The following is a 25,064-nucleotide window of genomic DNA, read 5'->3' as shown; positions in this document are numbered from 1 at the left end:
TGCACTTAATTGACTAGCCTGTACTAGCTAGGTCACTATGTTCCAGTGTCGAAAAGCTGTACAATTGCTCAGATTTGGTATCCTGAGTGTGTGTGTGTGTGTGTGTGTGTGTTTGTAGCCCAGGTATTAGAATGCAAAGTTAGGCTAGCCAGTGTGCAGGTAGAATCAAGGTTAATTCAGCCATGGAGCTGACTAGAACATTGATTTTGTTGTTGCCTTAGAAGAAGCAAAATAAAGTAACAGAGCCTCTGCAAGCATATTAAATTCCTTGATTTGCAAAACTTATACAGAATTCATAATTTACAGAACGCAGAATTGAGGTAGCTGCCCATAATTTAATTGTGTTAAGCACAGAATATACGCAATCATGGCTATAGAGTTTAAATTAAGTAATTGTTGGTTTTGTAGCACTCTGAGGAAGTGTGTGCAACTGTTTATCTCAAGTGGAGTGAAATAACAAAGAATCCAATATTCTGTAACTCACTGAAGTTTGAACATGGAACATGCAATGTACATGGTCACTGATTTACAATCAAGCCATCTATCCCTAAGTAATGTTTATGAAAATGCTGAGGGTAAACTATTTCATGCTGTTTTAACTTCCGTAAGCCTTATAGTGAAACATTCTGTTAAATTTTCTTTAAGAGTAGTGTAAAAAGACAACATAATTCATGTTTGGTATTGATGTATATACTGCATTAAATACTTGCTCAAGCTGTGGATTCTCTTATGTTTATGTAAGTATATATTTCAGATTATTTCTCAGATGTTTTTTAAGCAGTGCGTTGTGACTCAATTATTACTGTATCTAGCTTCAAAATCCAGGGAAGAATGTCTTGTAGACAGCACAGGAACTAAAATAACCAAATCCTTCCAGCATGACTACCAGCAAAATATACTAACTCTGAACTAATTTATAGCAAATTAAGAGGCTGGCTATTATATGGAGTCAACTAGTCTGTTTTGTCTTTGCTTTCTCTTCAATGTTTTAATGTAGCTGCAGATAGTAAGGATGAAGAAATCAAAACACCTCCCAAGAGATCCTTTCTGGGTATGTACTTTACAAACCCAAGCTGCATGAGGTTGCCATCTGAACACCATCTGTTCTTCACTGCTTTTTATTTTTACTTTTTGCCCTTTTAATATTTTTGTCATGTTAGAAATGAATGCATGGTTATCATTTCTACGAAGACGATGCCTGTGCTACATTTTTCATAATAATAAAATCCCACTTCAGTTTTAACACTGACTGAGGAAAAAGATGCATTCAGGTTTGCTCCTCAAGCAAGTTTTTACTCCTTTCCACACAAAATATTATTCTGGCCAATTTTTAGGTCCCTTGATGTGTTCTTAATTGATCTTTATTCCCCTTTATTTCCCTTTTTTATGCACTCAGTAATAATGTATTCTTCTCATGCCTGAAGTTCAAGAGTAAGAGTTCCATAGCCAGGTTGTTTCAACTTCCCTTGCCAGCATCTGGTAAACTGTAGGAGATGGAAAATAAAATCCAGGTGATTTATGAGATATGGCACCTGCAGATGTTGCCATTGCATTTTAGAGCTGAACAGATGGGTTTCTGTGTGACAACTCTGCCACAGAGATTAAATATAATCTCTATAATAGGTTTGAATCTGTTGCAAGACTTGAAGCAGCCAGAAGAGAATGGATTGCAATAGGAAGCACTTTTTTAAGAGGCTGCAAAGTATTTTACATTCCTTACATTTTGGAATTGGAGGAAATAACATTTTCTCAGTGTGCAAGTTTAATTATTCTGTTGTTCAGAACATTTTCTGCTGCATCTTTTTCCAAAAAGGATTTTTCTTTTTTGCAAAACCTTTGCTGCATCTTTTTTGTTCTTTGATTTCCATCATTAGCTTGTAGTGATCTTTACCAGTGTGCTGTGCAAAGATCTACTAACTCACAGGATGTAAACTTGCTTGAAACTCCCTGTTTACATTTCTGCTTCCTGTCTTATTTGTGGTGCATGGTTGAAAACAATAATATGTTGAAGTTTAGAAGGTTAGAAATATTATTCATCTGTCTTTTTTCCTGTAGCACAGAAAAAGCTTACTAAGGTTCTTTTATTAGCAAGTGTTTCAAGTTAAAAAAATAAATAATACAGCCTGAGAAAGTTAAGTGTTGCATTAATGCATATTTATTTATCAATATTCAAATAGCAGGCTTGCCAGCTAATTTCACTATCAATCAGGGCATGTGCTGGGAGTCACACAAACCTGGTTCAAGGTTTAAATGAAAATGTGCACTCTGTGAATGTGTGGAAAAGTAAGTGTTTTAGCAAAACTTGCAGATTGTGGGGGCAAAAGGCCAAATATTTTCCCTCAGTGGCTCAAGTGTGCTAACAGGCCTGGCTCCAGCTCATTAAAATGGGTGTGCGAGTTCTCAACATGCCTACTTGAAATGGATATGTAGCCTTCAAAGGTGAAGAAGAGCTTTGCCAGTTATGCTTTCATGCCAGAATCGGTGACTAAGCACACTCTGTATAGTCGCTTGCAGTAGCGGACAACTGATAATGAAGAGTGGTGGCTTGAAGGAGATGGGTACTTGCATCCTATAAAAATGAGAATGATGCAGCCTGTGCACCAGAGGGTAGGGAAATGACTCTTACCTTTATACAATAGGTGACATTTCAGCTGCACAAAAATCAGAGGGTGATGTATGTGTGCATATTAAAATGTGGCATTTTAGATATGTGTGATATCTGTGTTTGTGTGTGTTGAGGAGGCCATGGAGCAGGCCCAGTGAGGGGTGTGATCTGGGATGGGGCATGATCTGGGCAGAGTCCTGAAGGTCAGGTGGTACTTGGGACTCAACCTCATGGACCAGTCCCTTAGAATGCCACTGGTGGGCATGGTGTTGTGATGTTGCCTACTGATGATATTGCCTGGGGTGGATGCAAAGGGAAGGAACCAAGTAATGGCCAGTGAGGTGAATGATTTGCATATTGCGGCCATGCCATTCGGATCAATGTTATATATTCTCCCACACTGTGCATGTTGCCAACCAGTTGGCAAGGATCATGTGACATTCCTCACTTTGCTGGCTGAGAAGCTGCTGTGCATAGATTTTCCTGAGACAATAACTTTTCTATAATGGGATTCCTGAATACAAGGAAGGACAATTAAGTTAAAGAGAACTATTAATCATATTCTGGGGTGGTTTGTTTCCTCTTTCTGTGAGCAACAATTTGCTTTTTCTCATATTTAAAGAATTTTTTATATCTAAATTGTGTGTGCTTCGATTGAATTATGAGAGTGGTTTATGCCTGCATATTTCAGAATGCACTTTAAAATGTATGTGTTAGTAAAATAAATACTTTCCATTTTTTATTCTTGAAATTGGTTAAACCAGAGTTTTTAGGTGATCAAACAGTTTTGTAAAGTGCTATTAGCTCAAAGAAGGATGTGTTCCACTTTATCTGAGTATCTGTTGTCCTTGGAAACTGTCACTACTATTTCACGCTATAGTATATTAGAGTGACAATGTTACCTAGGAGGTTTAGATGAATAGAAGTTCAGTAAACCTGATATATGATATTGGAGTTGTCATTTGGTATTACCTTCCAGTCACAAACTGAGCTACTTCCTTATGCTCTCTGAGGTCCCTCTTGAGCATATTTGTCAGCAGTCTAGCAAACCACTTAGTGCCATTGATTCTTCTACACCCAAAAAGAAAAATTAGGAGAACGATTTTAACTAGTACTTTATTCTGAAAGTAGACTCTTTATTTTCTTAAGCATATGGATAGCTTTCTGTTTTCGAATAGAAACAACTTAGGAAACAAATGAAGAGCAGAGATAATGAATAAAACATTTCAAGCAAATTTTAATATTCAAATTAAGCCTTTGGTCCTCTTAATAAATTAACAGAGTATTTTTTTTATTTTTTAAAAAACTTGATCCCCCCCTATTACATTGTTTAACTCATTAATGCTAGTGATATTTTGAAGGTGATTAATGTTTTCCTTTAAACAACAAGTTACACACTTGTAACATGTTTGGATTATCATCTTGGAAGAATCATTCTCTGAATCAAGAGAATGCTAGCTGTTTACAGCAATGCTCTGAACAAATTAGTCATTTGTTAATGCTGTTGCGGATTTAGTGTCACAGGTGAGGTGAAAAGTTTGCTTGACTGCTAACATTATAGTTCTCGTAGGCCTCCTGCCATCCCCAGCCAGCTGATTTGGTAATTACCAAGGAAATTGGAGAGCTAGAGTCTCTAGATTTTGAGAAGCTAAGTTCCTTGTATTATATGGATCTAGTAATGATATCTCATGGCAGTTCATGGATACCCTGCTGCAGTATCTAGCCATTCTTGGTTGCCATCAAAATTCCTCAGTTGTGTTTGCAATCTGCACATAGAGGATAATGCTAGACCTCTTCTCCCCCGTTCCACTAGTCATAAAGTGTGTTCAAATTACCATGCTCAAGATTATTGGCATCTCTGTGGCGCAATGGTTCAGTGCGTCTGGCTGTTAACCAGAAGGTCGGTGGTTCAAGCCCACCCAAGGGACAGCTGCAGGCAAGATTCCTGCATTGTAGCAGGTTGGACTAGATGACCCTTGGGGTCCCTCCCAACTCAATAGTCTATGCTTCAATGATTCTGTCTACACTTCCATGAATATATGATACTAGTGTGCTAATACTGCATGCAGTTTGGTTTTGGGGGGCGGGTTCAAACACTATTGTCTACATAAGGATCAATATTGTTGGGAAGGGCAACCAAACCAACTACCTCCAAACCAGTCCTCATGCTTTTATCATCAGTGAACCTTCCACTCCCTCGAGGAAATACCTGCCATATGTAATTTTATTGCTGGGGTAGCCAATGTGGTACCTTCTAGATGTTGTGGGTTTAAGTTTCTATCACCTCCAGCCACTATGGTCAATGGTCAATAATGATGGGAGTTGTAGTGCACAATATCTGGAATGCCCCACATTGGCTATTCCTGTTTTTAAAGTGTGATGTAATTATGAACATTTGTAATGGGACCATTTTCCATCTCCAGGACTGGAGTATTAGGGCGCTTGTTCGTACTGGCTGCTGCCAACTCAGCATGGGAGTGCTATATCTTTTAATCATAAAATTTCATTTATATAGTGCTTTAAAATAGTGCCATGGCTAAATCCATTATTTTAATTTTGGTGCTGTATTTCCTCCCTTTTTTGCCTTAATCCGTCTTCCTTGGTTGTTTTGTTTTTTACACGATTGCTATATATGTGGGGAGAGAAAATTACTGCTGCATTTATATGTTCCAAGTTAGACACGCGTACAAATTTAAAATGATAGGATGTACTGAGGAGCTGGGGGGGGGGGAGAGAGCTGTGCTGATTTAAAAACAACCAGGTGGCACCACTCACCTCTTCCTGTGTTTTTAAAATGATCTGTCCTCACTTCCTCCACCAATTTCCTTTCCTTTCTCGTCTCCATCTGCTGAAATGATCAGCCAGCTTCCAGTTATGAATGTTAATTTAGTTACCATTTCATAGAGATTAATAAGGGTCATAGCGTTTGTGTTGTTTGAGAGCCACTGCTTCAGGCTCCCTCAAGAAGATGATCCTCACTTAGATATATGGAATTAAATATGTGACTGCCTTAATTGGTTGATACCAGAACACATGAATATTTCAACAATGGATTATCTTGCTTCTGCTGTGTATTACAAGGTCCTACTTTAAGCAGTTACAGTTTTGGAGCTCAGCCTGTTGTTCCTGACTGCTTTCTTCTGTTACTAGAAGCCAAAATAGCGAACCAATTAACATATTACCCATCAAAGCAAACAAGAGAGAGAGAGGTGAACTCACTATTTGAGTTCAGCTGAGGTCCTTCTCTTGCTAGAATTCCTTTCCTTTTCCATAGCCAATGATGAGACTAAGCTGAGCATCCAGTTGTTTTGGAATTCAGTCTGATTCTTAATTTCAGGAATCTTCCATCCTGAAACTGGTCAAAATAAGGAGATGGAAAAGGAAGATGACTATGATTAATTCCAGACACAGATCATATAAGTGCTGATGATGTAAAGTCTTGCACTTTGAAAGAGAACTTAGTTTTGATTTCAAAAAAGAGCATTTGTGGGTAACAGGAAACATTCCCCCCCACCCCCGGCAAGAGTGAAATGAGGTCTTATTAGAAAAGAAAAGAAAATCCCAATTAAACTTCTAGAAAAGATGCAACTGCTGTATTTAACCACATGAGGGTGCTCTTAGATCTTGAAACTACTGTTTTCAGTTTGTATAAGTTAAACTAAAAGAAGCAATTTCAGCTCTTAAGGGAAAACAAGAACCAATATTCTCTGGTATTCAGGGTTCTGATAGTGGATGTAATTGGTAGATGTAGCTCGTCTGCAGCATTCAAATTTTAGGATTACAGAATAGGGGAGGGATGATGAAAGGAGGGAATTGATTTTATTTTTTATATTTGGAAAAAATGTACAAATGCAGCCATTAAATATGGAAAGCATTTATGTAAGCACGGTGAGTATACATTTAGGATAAAATTTATTGGAGCCAAAATGCTGTGATTTTTGGAGTAAAAACCCCCCACCACAAATGGCTAGAGATTAAACCTAGAGATTAAACCCTGAATTTTCTTCACTTTGCATTGCTTCAGTGGGCACAATAGGAAGAACAGGCTGTACAGTGGTTGTATTTCCATGCCTTGGAGAAATTCTCACTACCCCTTCCCACTTTCCAAGATAAAATATTCTCTGGAGGCTCAGCAATGTCAAATAGCAGGTACAGTGGTATCTGCTTCAGGTTACAGATGCTTCAGGTTACAGACTCTGCTAACCCAGAAATAGTACCTTGGGTTAAGAACTTTGCTTCAGGATGAGAACAGAAATTGCATGGCGGTGGCAGCAGGAGGCCCCATTAGCTAAAGTGGTACCTCAGGTTAAGAACAGTTTCATGTTAAGAATGGACCTCCGGAACGAATTAAGTTCTTAACCCGAGGTACCACTGTATTTTAGATGGCAAACAGCTTTCTGTTTATAAGAACATACGTACGACCTAATTCAGGTGGTGGCATTGCAAGATTAGTCACATTTCAAAATCATAGGCATATGTAGCTTGTATGTTATTACATATATGTTAAATATGCTAATGCTTTTGAAATATATCACCTCCTGCAAGTACTGTCACTGCTACCACCTGTAATATTGTCACATGCAAAAAAGCACCCAGAAAAGATGTGGACCAGGATGTGATCAATTCCCAGAGGGTGTGCCCCTATAGTACTCTCCAGCTATTTTGCTGTATTGTTAGTATTATGCTACCACAGTTCTGGATCTTACATTATAGCCCTGATATTCGAAAACCATTGCAAGGAAACAATTTGCTCATGAAATCCCTTGGAAGTGGAGCATGTTATAGGCCAAGTATAGAACAGGGAGAAATTATTTGAACATTGACTTATTTGGATCTATCCTAAGAAAAGATCAAAACAACCTGGTAGAAAGCAAAAACTGGTCTTGCTGAGACCTGGAATGCAGAAGAAACTGCTGCCGTTTTCAAATGTCTAGTCTCAATGTGGCATATTAGAGATGTGGTGCATCTTACTACAGCATCTGGGCCTTATGTAATCTTCCCAGCAGAGCAGAAAATGCTCCCTTGCATGTGAAATGCTTCAGTGGCTGTATTTTAGAGGGTTTTCTCATTCTTCAGGTATTTGAAACACCCCACATTACATGATAGACAATAAATGACTTAGGCTGTAATTCTAAAAGCACTAGCAAGGGGGTAAGCTCCATTTGGTATTGTGGGATATAACTCTGAGTAAACGTGCATCAGTTTGCACTGTTAGTATTTTATCTTGCTTTCTGTCCTCCCTCGCTGTTCATAGTTGTCTTGGATGGACAAGCTTCATGTATTTTCACAGTTGTTCCTCTTTATGCCTGTCTCTAAAGGATCATGCAATGATGCTGCATGTTGCTCAGTATGCAGTGAATTGAGCAAATGATACTTAACATTGAAATTAAATAGTATTTGCCTACAATGATTAAATTAAATAGCTGTGCCATATGTATGCATCTTCCTATATTAATACATTGGTGATGATTCCTTCTCTCTAGTCAGAAGCAAAGGCAAAATACAGTGGTACCTCAGGTTACATACACTTCAGGTTACATACGCTTCAGGTTACAGACTCAGAAATAATGCTTCAGGTTAAGAACTTTGCTTCAGGATGAGAACAGAAATCGTGCTCCGGCGGTGCAGTGGCAGCAGGAGGCCCCATTAGCTAAAGTGGTGCTTCAGGTTAAGAACAGTTTCAGGTTAAGAACTGACCTCCAGAACGAATTAAGTACTTAACCCCAAGGTACCACTGTATAGAAGACGCATAACAAATTGGAGCATTCATTAAAAAGGCAAGTTCTTGTTGAGTATATTTCTTTTTCCTTTATCTTTAACAGATAAAGCATCAAACAGCACTTCAGACATTTTTTTTTCTGGATCCTGGTACGATCCAGTTCTGAGAACCACAGCCTGTTAAATTGCTAAAGAGATGCCAACAGATCCAGCAATGTTAGCAAAAAGGGATGTACACAACTGGGTGCACACGGTGGACCCATTAGCACCACGTGACCTCAATCTAGATGATAGTACTAGCATCACGTGGCTTCAGCAAATGAGGGTCTTTCTAATAGCCCACCTTCAAAGCACCAGAACTGCCACCTTGGAAACAGCATCATTTTAATCAGAGCAAGGGATGAAGCAGAAGCTGAAATGGTTTGCTGTTAGGATTTAAAATTTGTTTTGTTAGTCACTGTAATATGTGTGTGGGTGTATGTATTTATTTTCCATTTGCACTTTTTACACCTAGTTTCTCAGAATGTTTCACTGGATTTCATTTCCGTAGGCTTTGTCCCAACAAAGCCTCTGGGTGTTCAGGTGGTTGTTAAAATGGACTCAGTATACACTAGGTCATGGGTAGACAAACTAAGACCCAGGGGCCGGATCCAGCCCAATTGCCTTCTAAATCCGGCCCAGGAATCAGCATGTTTTTACATGAGTAGAATGTGTGCTTTTAAAAAAATTGCATCTCTGGGTTATTTATGGGGCATAGGAATTCGTTCATTCCCCCCCCCCAAAAAAAATATAGTCCGGCCCCCCACAAGGTCTGAGGGACAGTGGACCGGCCCCTTGCTGAAAATGTTTGCTGACCCCTGCACTAGGTTGTTTTACTCCACTCTCTTCCCCACTCTTCCTTTCTCTGCAGTGATCTTCTTGACTCATATTTCAGGATGCTAACAGAGTAAGCGTCTTAAAGGTAGGTTCAGAGTTAGCATCTTGAACAGGGGTCAGCAACCCTTTTCAGCCGTGGGCCGGTCCACCATCCCTTAGGCAATGTGGTGGGCCAGACTGTATTTTTTTTGGGGGGGTGAACAAATTTCTATGCCCCACAAATAACTCAGAGATGCATTTTAAATAAAAGGACACGTTCTACTCATGTGAAAACACGCTGATTCCCGGACCGTCCGTGGGCTGGATTGAGAAGGCGATTGGGCCGCATCTGGCCCCCGGGCCTTAGGTTGCCTACCCCTGATCTTGAAGGTATGTTCAAGGCACAATCTTGGATTTATCCATTTTTTTTGTTGGCAGTGTATGCTAAGACTCATCTCTGGTCAGTATAAAATAGATGTTGAAAGCTAACTGGAGGATCAGGGAGCCATTCAGGATCGAGGAGGCAAGTCTTAAGGAAATGGCTTGGGATCCAATGGATATCTGCTGAGCTGGGACATTCCCAGTACAACTAGGCTATGCTGGTGTAAACTCCTCCCCCCACCCCCTTGGCTCAGCTTGGCATACATTGGCATATTCCCCCCCCCCCCTCCATTCGACTGAGCCAAGCCCAGTGAGTTTAAAGCCTTTACCTCCACAGCTACCGGAGTTCTGCTCTGGGTACCTCTGAATCCGACTCAGTGCCTTTACTGGGTCCCACAACCAGCTCCCACAGAGCTTGGGAACAGGGGTCAGAATTTCTAGTACAGTGGTACCTCGGTTTACGAACTTAATCTGTTCTGGAAGTCCATTCTTAAACCGAAACCATTCTTAAACCGAGGCAGGCTTTCCCTAATGAGGCCTCCCGCTGCCAGTGCCCTTCCACTGTTCGGATTCCATTCTTAGACCGAGGTAAAGTTTGCAAACAGGGACACTACTTCCGGTTTTGCAGAGTTTGTAAATAGAATCGTTCGTAAACAGGACCGTTCTTAAACCGAGATACCACTGTATAGGAAACAGTAGGTCCAGCCATCTCTGCTTTTCAGAGTCAAACACTGCCTGCTAATGTTTAGAAATATTATGACCATAGAACTTTTATCTGTTTCTGTGTCAAGTGAATGGATGAAACAGTTGATAAGCTGAAGAAAAGCCCCTTTTAAACCTGCCTGGCTTCTCTTCTAAACTCCCCCCCCCCCTGTTTCAAGCAAGCAAATAGATCAATAAAAGGGATCCGACAAATCTCTCCTGAATAAAAATTCTTATTCATTATGAGAAAGCACTTGAAAACACATTAGTTGAGAATGCTATCCATACAATTTCGGAACTTAACTCTACTTTGTGTGGAAGTTTGTGGGGTATTTATTTCTATTTAAAATTTACTGAGAAACATTAACTTTTTCTTTTGACAGTTTTAATTGAGCTCTCAACGGTCTTCTGCCCTCTCCTGCTGCCGAATCCTGTATTTTTAACACACTCTTTCTGCTACCCAATTATTTTTCCGCTGACAGTGATGAGTATGCATCTTTCTTATTTTGCCAGGACTTCTTAACCTTGAAATCTCTTTTGATAGCACAAACCTTCTCCCTCTCCGCCAACTGTTAGAGAAAAGGGATAAACACAAGTTCAATCCTGCTGTGAAGGCTTTCTGAGCTTGCTGACTCGCTGAGGCTTAACCTCCTTATGTTTGCACAGGGTTTTTCCAACTTCCAACTTCCTTCCTTTTGTCTAACTCATTACAGTTCAGGAGTCAATATTTTCTTTTCTATGTAGATTTTGCATCTGCATTTAATAACAGACTACAATAAAATATTTTACTAAGCACCTGGTACCACGTCTTCTAACAGAAAACTCAGGTGGTAAGTGCTGACAGGACTGTAGCTAAAACTGGACTAATCAGAAAATGAGGTTCTAGTATGTTTGGGAAAACCCAAAGTAATACTTAAGGGAGGGCAGCTCCTCCCCTGACAGTCCAATGGAGATGGTACATACTTAGTGCTTGCAGAATGCAGTGTGTTTTGGAAATAAAATTAGAAAACTGCATTTGGAACAGGAGAGTTCCTGTCCATTTAGGTCCCCCGCCCCAATTTTTTGTACAGCGGTACCTCTGGTTGTGAACACCTCTGGTTGTGCACGCTCTGGGTTATGAGCTCCCCTAACCCGGAAGTAGCTGCTCCTGGTTGCGAACTGTGCCCCAGGATGCGAGCGAAAATCGCGTACCAGAGGCACCATTAGCGAAAGCGTGCCTCATGTTACGAGCGGTTTCCAGTTATGAACAGACCTCCGGAATGGATTCCGTTTGTAACCAGAGGTACCGCTGTATTTGAAACAATAGCATAGGAAGCAAAGTGTCATATCCCTCAGCTGGGATTTCGAATCTTTGTTGGTGGGCCTACCATGGCTGCAGGATCTCGCAAACAGTTTATTCTTGCATGTCTCTACAAGGCCACAAAAACATTTTGCAGGTAGTTGACCTTGGGAAGTAAGATCAGTTTCGCATTTGAGGTCATATAACTTAGTCCTGCAGGCTGAAGCCTCACTGCATTTCTGTATGGGCTGGACAGTTCACGTCTGTGCTGTCACCCATATGACGTCCTATATTCAATGTAGTAATTTAGAACAGATAATGCTATCAATAAACAAGCAGTCATCTTTGTGCAGTATCAACCAGCTGAAGTAAAGCGCTAACTGACAGGCTAGTTTGTAAGATTGTCTTCAGCTTAAAGATATAGTAATGCATGTCATCACAACATTTATGAATCCTGCCCCAGTGTCCTCAGCTACAGTAAAGCCTGAATCTTGGGGATCATCTGCTCTTGATTTGATTTAATTGCCAGCATAATCGTTTACAGATCAGATTTAGCAACACTCTGGTCTAATTTTTTTTGAGATACAACAGCCATTTTGTTCTCAAGTCCCCTTGCTGGGGTAGAGGGAGATTTTTATTATTTTTACGTGGATTGAGATAAAGTTTTAGTTTTTTCTTTTTCCCAGATTTGAGTCCTTTTCTTATTTTTGACTGCTTTTCTTACTGCCTGATCTACCAATAAAAGTATCCCAATGAAGTGCAAAAGCAAAGTTAGATGGCAAATTACAGCACTCACAGGGAAGAGCTCAAGTCTCAGACAACCAGCCCAAGAGCTGACGTCCTCTCTCCCCCCACCCCCATTTATTGATTTATATTTGGCTGTTGGTGCTGCTGTGCCTTGTTGATGTACTACAAATGTTAAATGGTACTAGGTTCAGAATATAAATACATCATTTTGTTTCTAACATTTTTTTGCTGGTGATTTAGAAACTTGGGTGTAAGTGCCTTAACAAAAATACCCATTAAGCCATTTTGTGAGTGTAACTGGCTTTCAATGCCATACTGCTTGTGAATTCATATTTTGTTGTTTCATGCATGCCTGAATTACAAAGATTGGATTATACAATAATCCGTTGAAGCTGTAAAGAGTTTCCATACAGACATGTAGAAAAAAGGTGTTAAAACAGAGCTTTACTAGGTACTCTCTATACATTTTTGGTTTCAGCATTAAAAAAATAATAATACAGCTATGTACAGAGTGATCCCTAAGATGCTAATGCTGCTGCCTCAGAATTTGAAGTCTCTATAGCCCTGGTTTTAATTATTTGTATTCACTATTCCTATCTTCATAACTCTCCACCTTTAAGGCTTTCTAAGGCATGAGAGCTGACACTAAGTGGAGCTCTCCATTAAAATTTAGGGAGCAATACTAAGCATTGGAAGCCAGTGTAATTTACAGCGACTTACATTAAGCTGGCATAAAGTACACCAGAGCCAAAATCTGTTTGGTAGTGGGGCTACTGCTGGCTGAGACAACCGAAGCCTACGGGGAGGAAACAAGCCTTTAAAATAGAGTTTGACCTACACCATCCTTTGTGCTAGTGCACCTTCCTCAGGATTGCTGGGTCATGTGACCAAGCTGATCAATGTTAAGATCTAGAGTCAGTCTGCCCTGTCTTGTCCTTGTCCCTCCCCTTGAACACCCAATATTCAGGGCTCACAGTCCCACAACTTCTGCTGGTTTTGCCCTGGCTAAATCAGGATGGGGGAGTTATGCTGGCATATTTAAAATAACTATTTTAAAATTCAAATTTTGGGGTAGATTAAAACATTTGCAGATTGACATAGAAATAGAATGAAATGCACTTATGAGTGGAAACATGCAAAGTAGAATGACATAGAAATTCCTTTTTATCCATCTATACTTAGAAAATAATCAAGGTTAAAAAAAATAGCTGTTGAGCATTGTTCTTGTATTTTTGCTTGTGTGCCGTTATATTTTCCAGCCATATTTGCCCCATTACTGTAGACTTGAGCTCTACAATCACTGAGAGGAATAGCGTGTTCTTTTGAGGTAGCAGTTATCAACTGAGCAATTTCTTCACCTCTTTTGTTGCTACAATCTACAGACTTCCGAAATCTTACTGGAATCTCATGCTGCGTTTCTTTTAAACGTACATACCTCAAAAGAAATGTTGTTCAATGTGGGAAGAACCTGGTGTGGAATCTACCATTACTGCAAAGTACTCTGCAGATAGCCTCTCAAGGAAAATGTGTTGTTTCTCAAGATTCAAACTTGATTGCCACTGTCTTTTGGGAATGTTTTAGGCAGAGGAATGTGACTATTTGTAATATATTCTTTTAATTTCCTCGTGATGAGATGGGATCTCAGTGGTGATACACCCAATGTCAAGGCCTACATTGTGATTACTCCTCTCATCTTCCAAATTTACTTCCATATGTGTCTGTATGTCTGTTTCTTTCTGTCTTCCATTTCCATTTCCTGCATTTGCCCCTTCATCAAAATCCTGTACATGATTAACCAAATCAACTGCTCCTCATATGGTGATGAGATTTCCAACAGTTTCCTCTTCCTTCAATTCTATAGGTGAGTTCATTGAAAAAATGTTTTGATGCCACACTTAATCCACATGGAAAGAGTGTTGACCCCCCTCCCCTTTTTCATCTTTCTTGTATTTTCTTTGCTGGCCTCCTAATTCATGAGAATACATTTTGAAGAGATGATTTATAAATTAAAATTTTTATATCTTTAAAAAAGAGGGAAAGATAAAAAGACAAATATTATATACTAATAATTTAGTAGTAGTAGAAGTAATGGTAGCAGATTAGTAGTAATATTTCTGTACTTTAGTATTCAAAATTCTACTATATCTGGTACATTAGTACCAAATGTGACAATGCTGTGTTAGACTCTGTCATAAAATAGTACTGAAGTGGTTGCCATGGTGATATAGAATCAGAAAGTAGTGGGGTAAATATGACCCCACTTATTCATTTAAGGGTTAAATCACACTGATAAAGTGATGCTATTTTGAAAGTAAGTGATATTATTCATTATACCACTACATTTTTCAACACTACATAATATTATGGATCATAATTTTTATGAACTATGACATAAAGCTCACACAAAACTAGCATCTAAGACCTTAAGGCAAAAATGCAAAAATGCAGATGTGGAGTGTTGTGAGGGATTTCCTATGTAAATTCAAATACATTTAATACTTTGATTTTTAGAGGAGCCAACTACCTACCTAATGATTTGCTCCTAAACAGGAGTGGAAAATTCTGAGAGTTGTTTTGCCCACTGTTTCCAGTTTATTTATACGAGACAAAATTAAGGGGGACTTGGCTGGGATGTGACTAAAGTTGCCGCCTTCCTCTGTAGTAAAATATTACATGCTATAACTGATCTCCCTTTAATAAAAAAATTTAAAAAATTGTCCAGTAGCACCTTAGAGACCAACTAAGTATGTTCTGGGTATAAGTTTTCGTGTACATGCACACTTCTTCGTGTGTATCTGAAGAAGTGTGCATGCACGCGAAAGCTTATACCCAGAACAAACTTAGTTGGTCCCTAAGTTGCTACTGGACAATTTTATTTTTTTATTTTTTTATTTCGATTGCATCAGACCAACACGGCTACCTACCTGAATCTGATCTCCCTTTGTTCAACTGTAAAACTGTTCTCCGGGCTTCACCATTCTTTCTGTCAGTCTCAGCTTTATTTGTAAACAAAAATTTAAATATAAGTAAAAATTGCAGCACCTAGCTGTGCTCACTTGACCAAAACAACAACAATGCTGCAAGAGCTCCCTTCAAACTTTGCAGCTTGTTGCAAGTTGGCCAAAATAACTTGAGTTGCGCAACACTGTTTCTCAAGTTAACCAATAATTCCAATTTAACAACACTTTTTGTCAGAAAATGTACAAATCAAAATACACAGAGATGAAGAATAATCCAGTAAGTATAAATATCTTTGGTGGGGTTTTCTTTTGGTAGAGTGGGGTTTTTTGTTTTTGCTTTTATCAAGACCTTTACAAATATAATTTGAATCAGTGCAAATATCAACTATCTCCTGATTCTTAGGAGAGTTGTTTGGAAAAAATAATTCTGCCAGATGTAGTCTGCTCTTCATCTGTTCATGATACTAGGGGCAATGAGTTGCTTTGCCCTCCTTTCCTTGAAGGCGGGCTGATGTCAGTGCTGACTGACACACGCTCTGCTTCGCCAGCAGATGGCAGTCCCTTCAGTAGGTGGAGCACGTCACCCGCATGAGAGGCTAGGCAAGCCCGCCTTCTCAAATCTTTCGCTGGAACTTTAGTATTGCCTCTCTTGATTGGCTGAAAGAAGTGGGGCACTTGGCAGAAGAGAAAGCGGGGGGCGGGCTGGACGACGTGTCATGGCATTTAATGTAGGATTGCACAAAATGTAAATGCTAGTCTTCACACTACAGTGGTACCTCGGGTTAAGTACTTAATTCGTTCCGGAGGTCCGTTCTTAACCTGAAACTGTTCTTAACCTGAAGCACCACTTTAGCTAATGGGGCCTCCTGCTGCTGCTGCGCTGCTGCTGCACGATTTCTGTTCTCATCCTGAAGCAAAGTTCTTAACCTGAGGTAATATTTCTGGGTTAGCAGAGTCTGTAACCTGAAGCATATGTAACCCGAGGTACCACTGTATATGCAAACATTTTCTCAGGTCCCAGGGAATTTTTTGCTATCGGGCCCCCTTTTAGACCCTGTGCAAGGGTACAATGTACCCGTTGCACCTCCCTCTCCTGGGCCCTGGGCACTCTGCTCCTCTGCCACTCATGCTTCCACACTGTCAGGAACTAACCCATAGCCTGGTTTCGTGTGATGTCTAAATCTAGGTTGATGGTTTCCTTCTATGCAGTCAAGGCCTGAGCTTGTAACCAAGATTTATTCTTGTCATACCACTCATGCTTTATTTGTGGGGAGCAAACCATGAGTCCAGGATTAGACGTAAGGTTGAGCCAGACCAGCTGCAGGAGTGGGGAGGAATACCCACGATTTCAGTAGCTTGCAGCACCACGTTTAGTTTAACGTGGCATATGAACCAGGCCAATACGTGTGCTTTCAGTTGCTGCTTTTTGCAAGAAGGAAAGAGTGCTGTGGCAATTCTGTGCACGTGGCTGTGCAAAAAACATCATGAATACACATTGGGGGGGCTTATTTAACTTCACTGCAAACCAGTGTCATCTTGACTTCACTTCCGTCTGTGTGTGGTTCTTGGGAGGGCTTGTTGCCAGGTCATTTTGCACCACTCCCCCCTACCCCCCCTCTTCTTGCTGTATTGGAGATGTGACCCTGGATGGAACAGACAGAGCAGTTTGCAGCTTTCTCATGTTATAAAGCTCTGTGTTTTGGTGTGTGCGTGTGGTTTTCGGTTGAAGTGCCTAAAGCTCAAGAGCTTGCATGCTCTTAGCAACTAAAATTGGTGCAAAGTCTCTTTTGCCTTTTTCATTGCACTTTTGAAAGGCCAGCTCGCTGGTGAATTATATCAAACTTTCAGTAACATCAAACCATTTTACCAATATGGGTTGTTGTTGTTGTTTTGTGTGTGTGTTGGGGGGGGGGAGAAATCAGGTGTTCCTTTTCCTATCAGTGGAGAAAAAATACTATGATTTAGATTATTAATTCACCACACCTATATTACAATGTATAGTGTGGCCAGGGAAAGCAGCTCTTGCCAGCTCATATTGTGAATTAGCCCATAGACTCTACTTCACATCACAAGGTGTTGGAGTAGAAGTGGCCCATAGAGGCAGGAGTGGGGTAACTGAGGAAGACTGAAGCAGGAAAAGTTAATGGTATTATGACTAACCTCAGAGAGGATGTTTGGTATTCAATATACATTAATTTAGGCCTGGCAATTGCCTATTTATTGATAGAGGAAGACAAGCCAAACGTCAAGGTATGTAGAAGATTTGTGACTGAATCTCTTGACACTTTTCCAATGAAACACAGCCAAGGGAGGCTGCCAAGTGGACTGGTGCCGATGTATAGCTCAGACGATGAGGTTGGGCAAACTTCATGGTGCTTAGAAGCTGTGAATAACGAGGAAGCAAGCTTGCGCTTTTTCACTTTACCCATTGGATGTGCTTGTCCCGTGCTCTTGTCCTCACCCCCATTTGGGGCTGACTTTGGGCTTGAGGGGGTCTAGGGCAGTGGCTTTCCCTGTCAATGGTCCTAGCAGCCTTGTTTGGCTGGAATGGCAGTGCTCCAAGCTAGGGTTGAGCAATATATCAATATATTGTCCAAAACTGGTTTGAAGTCCATATTATGATATTGGTTTCACAATTATTTACCTGGTGATATAGCATAACTCATGATTTGTGTGTGTGTGTGTGCGCGCGCGTGCACACACACTATGCAAAAATCACAGTGCAGGAAAAGCTGTGAAGCCAGCCAATGCCTCTACATCTTCCTCAACCTCTTCCTCAACCTCGGCCCTCCAGATTTTTTTGAGACTACAATTCCCATCATCCCTGACCACTGGTCCTGCTAGCTAGGGATCATGGGAGTTGTAGGCCAAAAACATCTGGGGAGCTGAGGTTGAGGAAGCCTGTTTTACATAGTTCCATCCTTATTTCAGACATTGCGATATATCGGTATAATCGTTATGTTTAGTTGGTGATATATCACAATGTTGAAAAACAGATATCGCCCAGCCCTACTCCAAGCAAGAGTTGTTGGTTTCTCACAGTGTCCCAGAATAATGCAAAGCTGCAGGTATTGCTGGGAGTTAAAACAGAGCTTAGATATGGCTGTTCAGGGTTAGGAGGGCCAAGAGCAGGCATAGAAGTAGGCTTTGACAGGTGCTATGGCCCTGGCACCTGCTCAAGAGTACCAGGTGCTGGCCCTGCTGCCCCCCCATAAGTGTACAGGCTTTGAGCTTTGAGGGCTCCCTCGCCAATCTTCTTCTCAACCTGCAGATGCCAGGAGATGTTGCAGCGTGTAGATTAGGAGTAGAGCTGGCCAACATGATTCTGCTGCTCCCTCCACACATTGGCTAATATATGGCGGAGGCTTTTGCTCAAGCTCCCCATTGTGTAGAAGGAGTGAAGTTTTAATCGGCTTTTAAACTATTGATCACAAGCACTAACCCATGGGATAGGATTTCAGTGCCACTCTGCCTTTTATTCCTTTTTAAAAATGTAAAGCGGATTGCCTCCCTTGCTTCTTTCGTTAGCGCAGCTTCCCTTTTTGGAAGCCGAAGTGCATGGCTTGCCTCCGTGTTTGATGAGCCCTGCTATCACAGACCACTTGGCAACAATTAAACTAGTACTCACCAGACCCCTCAAGCCTGCTTTTCTGTTACAAGCACATGGAATCTGGCACACTGCTTTCTGAAATATTGTTAGAGCAGATAGCCAGCTGGTAACTGGACTGTAATAGGGTAGGGAGTTTCATTATAGCTACCCTCTGAAAGTTAATGCTCATCTGTGTAGAACTTGGAGGGAGGAAGAAGAAACTCCTTCCATTTTTAATGTTCCGAGCAAATACTCCTTTCAGTATTGTCCTGTTGTCTTTTATTTCCTCTTGTTTGTCTGTTCTTCTTAGGAGATAGTGTACATTCAGACCCGCTTTGGGTTGTTCTTTTTGGTAGTGTGTACACAACTGCTGCTTTTAACCTGGTTTCTATAGAAGACAAGATCTTTTTGTTCTTGTTTATTTTTATAGTATGCTTCAACACTCTTAAAATACTATCCATCAAAATTAGTGAAATTAAATGTTTGGAGAACAATCAAGTTATGTGTTAAAAGTTGTAACAGTGCAATTTATGGTCTTTGTCTACATTTTCTATATCTATATCATTAAAAAGTTGTTAGCCATCATAGATGTAGAACGGAAGGGTTAAATAAACTGCTGCTAAACAATCATCCCAAATCTAGACTGATGCAGTCATTTAAAATATATTTTAAAGCCACAAAGGTATTGGGTGAATTTTGGAAGCAATGTTTCACAGGTGTGTCATTTGCTATATCATTTTATTTATATTTCCCCAAGGCATTTAGAAGTAATTATTTTGCCATGTAACGTGACTTATTTAGAACAGCTTTGCAGAATATTCAAACCCTATTGTTTGTGATGATTTAAAATACTAGTTTAGTTATCTGAGGAAAGATTAGCAACATTAGGGAGTGGTGAAGGAAATTCTGGAAAGCAACATGACATTATTTACTTCTTCTTGGAAGAAAGGGCTGGTGATATCCGAAACGGAGCAAAAAAATTATTATGCACCAAAATAGACTTGCATTTTTTAAAAAATACATCTGTTTAATTGCACCCTTAAGAATGCATTTGACTGCTTTTAGCATAACTTTGATAACTGATTTCTCTCCAGTAAAGCACCCAGTAATATCTCCCTCTCATTCCAGTGTAACATGTGCACAAGCCCATCAGTGTGCACTAACTTTAGATACAATTCTGGACCAAAGAAAATGAGGGAATGATTAGCATCCGCTTTCCATGTCTTAGTAGCATGCAAATGTAAAACTTGCTCATATTTCCCCATACAGCAGGGATAGGAGAATCATTTCTGACCGTTGGGTATTTGGGGTGGGAGTGATGAGAGCTGGAGTCCAAAAACACCTGGAGGGCCACAGGTTCCCCATTCCTGATAAAGAGAGTTGTATGAGCTGTACCTTGAAAGGGGACATATGCTTGTGAGCTGTACCATCATTGGGAGTGCATGCATCTCTTTGCAAAGGTCGTTTGTACAATGCCCCAAACCGTGGCTCTGGAGATATTCTAAACAAGCTCTAAGACCAGATAAACCATACTGACTGAAAAGGGAATTTGTAAGTGAGACAATGTATGTGTGAGATTCTCAGACTTCTCTGTTGGTGGCCATTCGTTCTGTGGCATGATCGTGGTACTCTGTGGTAATATCTCAGTGCTTTATCAGCATGGCTTTTGTTTCAATCTCTTGTTGTTTTTCTTAAATCAGGGATGGGTAACTTTTCCTCCAGAACTTTTCCTTCCAGGTCTGTATACCAGTGGTAGATGGAGCTGGGGGGGGGGGGGACTGGCTGTAGCATGGGATGCAGTAGGTTACATTCCAGGTATGCAAAAATCAGAGATTTCTATACTTACACCTCTCCACCCACCCATCCATACAAGTGAGCAAGTCAGTAAATAAGCAAGCAAGCAAGCAAGCAAGCAAGCAAGCAAGCAAGCAAGCAAGCAAGCAAGCAAGCATTATTATCGCCATACAAAAACAGACAAAAACACTTGAAGGGGGCATGGAGCAGGACCATTCATGGATGTGGCCTGGAAATAGAAGGGAGGGGTCCCAGGGCAAGGTAGAGAGGCCTGGAGGGCTGCATTCTAGGTAGATTCTGGAATTGGGCTGAAATACTTTTCACAAATAACACAAAGTGTGTTTTGGCACTATGATCACCCTTTTCTGTTCTCTCATGTATACAGATGCAACCTTCTCATGGTTAGTGGCAAATCATAGCAGCATGTGTCTGAACCCTGTGTCATCTAAATATCCCTCATTCTGCTGCCCTGCAGTGTACCATGAACATATTCTAAGTTTTATCCATCACCACATGCTTGGTTTTTACCGCCTTCACCCTTCTTATCACTGCTCGTTACTAATGATTTTTTGTTAGTGTGTGTGTCAAATTCTCAAGTTTATCTCCCAGTTTAGTGTTTGTGCTGGTTTCTTTACATTGCTTGAGTATTCTAATATTACTTCCCCACCCCCTTATGTCCAAAGACTATTGATTGAATTGGTTATTTTTGAGCTTTTGTTTATTATTTATAAATATGAACATTGTCTTTCAGATTTTGACTTGAACTATTTCTGGCACTGGAACAAGTTTACAGATTATGTGCAATGTGTTCTGGCTTTCACTGGAGTCACAGGATACATCACTTACCTTTCTCTTGACTCAACTATCTTTGTTGAAACTCTGGGCTTCCTTGCCGTGTTCACTGAAGCCATGCTGGGCATCCCTCAGCTCTATCGTAACTATCAGAATAGGTCAACAGAAGGAATGAGGTAAGATGGTATGCATGTCTCTTAAAATACTTCAGTCACGTTTCTGGCTCTGTTCACACACGTAATTATTTCTCATTGCTTCGGCAGCCTTCCCAGAACTACTTTGATTAAAACAGGAAAATAACACAACAACTCTCTGGGGAGGCGAGGGGGGAAAGCTGCTTGGAAGGGTAATTTCAAGCTGGAAATGGCAAACAGGGAAAAGGGCTGCAGAACTTTTCTGCCTCCACTTTTCTTTCTCTTATTGCCCCCTTTCTCTGAAGCAGCCTTTTCCTTTTTTAAAAGGGCCACTGGGTTATGGTAATTTACCTATACCATCACCCTTCTCTCCACCCTGGGGTTTCACATGCAGGACATCCATTTGAAAATCTGTGAGTCCATCAGTGTCCAGATTCAACATTGCAATCAAACTTGCATTTGATGGCCCCTTCAGAAAAGGAAAAAAGCTGCTTCCAGGAGGGGAGGGTTGATAAGGAGAAGCAAAGTGGAGGCACAGGATATGTGTAGCTTTTCTCTTGTTAGCCATTTCCAGCTTGTTTTCCCAAGCAGTTTTAACCCCACCACCACCCTGGGGTTTCAAGTGTGTCTATGTACCCATGCAAACACACACATTTGAAAATCTGAGTGCACCAGAGTCCAGTCCACCTAGCTGTTTTCTTCTCTACAGCTTCTGGAGTTTCTCTGAAATTCATGAGAAGGACAGGAAGGGAAATAAGCCCAAAGTTTAAAATGTGTGAAGTGTATGAGGAATAGTAATTGTCCTGGCCACTGATACTTGTACTGTAGGCCTGAGAAGCTTGCCAAGTGAGCTCAGATGGAGTATCTTCCAGTAATTTAATATACTTTTGGAATATATGCTAAGGAAAGCCTGCATCACTTATAAACCAATTCCCCCGCCCCCACTTAGATCTGCATTGCAGTTGCTATTTAATAAGACTCTGGAGCTCATTTTGGGTGTAGTGTGTGTTGCAGAGCAGAGAATTTAGGCAGAGAAGTTATAATTCTATTAATGACCATTCTAATCTTGACGTCCAAGTACTAGAGCTCCCAGAATAGCACATTAGTAACATCTATCAAGTAAAGAATTGCTTAATTTCTATTCATCTCAGGACTTCAGTAAGTCTCCAGTCATTTCTTGTTATAAATGAGTATTTTAATGGAAGTTAATTGTTTTCTAAGAGAGGATTCAATTTATCACTGGTGGTTAGATTATGTTTAATTTCTTTGACATCATCTGATTAAAAGAACTAGGAAATAAATGCAGCATTTCAGAGTTCCCGGATGTTAACATATCACAAGAATGTGATGTCTGAGAAAAGGAAAGATGATAGTTCATAAAATGGCATTGGTGTCCGAAATTGGGTATCTACCTCTAAAACTTCCTTTTCTTACCAAGTCTTCTTCATCTTTAACTTCTACCACACCCCCTTTAACCGTTCCTCACTCTTCCTTCATAACCATCATATCCTCACCTGATGCCTTAGCCATTACTCTTTACCATACTCTTTGCCAGCTCTTCAGTTTTTTACTCTGCTGCAGAGATGGGAAATCTGTGGCCCTCCAAGATGTTGTTGGGCTTCCCATCAGCCCCAGCCAGCATGGCCAGTGGTCAGAGATGCTGGGAGCTGGAGTTCAACAGCATATGGACTGCAATAGGTTCCCCATCCTTGCCTAACCATTTTACTCTATCTTCCAAAGTTGCTTTGTTTTGTGCGTGTGCTAATCAGCTCACTCGTGGCCATGTAGACTATTTTCCGAAACTCTGGAGATCCACTTCTTATTTACACTTTGGGCAACTCTCTTATGGCCATTTGTCCGGTAGTTTTTGTTTTGTTTTGCTTTGTCTTTTAAAAAAGCTGATTAAGATTTGAGCTCTACAAAGGTTAATGCAAGGCGAGGGCCTTTTCTTTCTTTTTTAATCACTTCAGGAATGTTCTTTCAAAGAAGAATTGCAAAGAACCAGCCTCATTTAATCACTAAATGCCACATTGGTGTTGATGAATGGATTGCAGTTATGAATGAGGTGCACCAGCAGAAGCCGATGACTCATGGGTCTGAGAGGTTTTTTAATGGTTGTTGGCAGCACATGCAGGGAAATTTGGTGGCTGAAACTGTCTGCTTTTGTCTTTTGTTGCTTTTTTATTTCGTTTTGTTACATCAGCATGAAACAGGAGAACAATTTTGAAATATGAACAGTTTTCAGAGTTAGGATGGTTTCTTTCAAGTAGCTGTTTATGTTCAAAGGAGTGGTGAATGCAGTAAGCAGGAACCCCTTTTTTGTTTTCTATTTTTTGGAAGGAGATGGTGTTACTTTGTAGTTCAGTGGAAGAGCAATGGCTTTGCCTGCAGAAGGTCCTATGTTCAATCCTCAACATTTTCAGTTACAAAAGGGTAGCGGGTGATGGTAAAGCCCTCTGCCTGAGAATTGGAGAGACACTGTCAGCCAGAACAGATAATATTTGACTAGAGAGGTCAATGGTTTGACTTTATTCAATGTTAGCAGGAAATGGTGCTTGCTGTGTGAAATTTGAAGAGCATGGTAGCTAATGTGCTGTCCTCCAGATGTTGGACTCTACAACTTCCATCAGCACCAGCCAGCATGGCCAGTGCTCAAGGATGATGGGAATTGTACTCCTGTAACATTTGTACGATAGCATGTTGGTCATTCCTGCTCTAGACAGTGACTCATTTCCCAGTTTTTTTCATTAGAATATCTTTGGTTTTTTGATACCACCTCCCTATTAGAGTTCCATGATTGGGAGAAAGGTGAGATATAAACGTAAGAAAATAAATATTATTGCTTATATTTATTTGTTTGACCACATACACTTGCAGAATGCCCACCAATTTGAGGGGGGGTGGTATGTGTAATGAGGCAGGGCTTGCCAACCCCTTCCCCCCCTCCGCAACATCTTCACCACCCCTCTCCAGTTCTCCTCAGAGGCCAGGTCTGGCCCTGCTCTTGCATTTTCTCAGTAGCTGCAATTTCACTAGTTGTTAGATGGTCTCACCAGATGAAAGACTGGGCAGTGTGGGAGAAGGGAGGAAGGAGAGGTTGCTGTGCAACTTCACAGAGTTTGAGCTTCCCTTTCCCCACAGTTTCATGTGATGCTTTGGAACAGTGCACTTGTAAGAGAGCTTGTATATGTTCCTGCATGCTCCATCCAGGTGCAATTGTGGCTCCAGGGGACATCTCCCTGTGATTGTTCCTCTGTGTGTGGGAAGGCCAGACCAGAACCAAGAAGCTGGAGCTGGTGCTGCTTGGATAAACGATCCAGGCTGTGCTTTCACTTGCTGGTCCTCTAGCTCTTCAGCCAGCCAGCCAGCCAGCCAGCCAGGCAGCAGCAGCAGCAGCAGCAGCTTCAGGGACTGGTCCTTTGGAGTTTCACCACCCCATGGCAACGCAAAGAAACTCTTAAAAGTGGCCCTGTTGTTCCTCTACCCTTCAGTCATGTTGAACAATTTT

At 40.8% G+C, this 25,064-nt stretch overlaps 1 protein-coding gene across 4 annotated transcripts in view; it reads left to right on the top strand.

Annotated features, from left to right (window-relative positions):
* SLC66A2 (solute carrier family 66 member 2) overlaps positions 1–25,064 on the top strand; it is a 52,482-nt gene that overhangs the window by 15,337 nt on the left and 12,081 nt on the right. For 2 of the 4 annotated variants that reach the window (XM_081919493.1, XM_081919494.1), the window contains 2 exons: positions 998–1,051; positions 21,382–21,598. The exons of 1 other annotated variant lie outside the window; for it this stretch is intronic. In XM_081919493.1, the coding sequence (XP_081775619.1) occupies positions 998–1,051; positions 21,382–21,598 (271 nt within the window). The remainder of the gene's footprint in view (positions 1–997; positions 1,052–21,381; positions 21,599–25,064) is intronic. One more of the 4 variants, XM_081919495.1, reaches the window with a different exon arrangement.

The sequence above is a fragment of the Podarcis melisellensis genome (assembly GCF_964234715.1).
Source record: "Podarcis melisellensis genome assembly, chromosome: 7".
In the NCBI taxonomy this organism is placed as follows: Eukaryota; Metazoa; Chordata; class Lepidosauria; order Squamata; family Lacertidae; genus Podarcis; species Podarcis melisellensis.
Note: the sequence above shows the minus strand (reverse complement) of the source record. Positions and strands in the feature narration are given on the sequence as shown.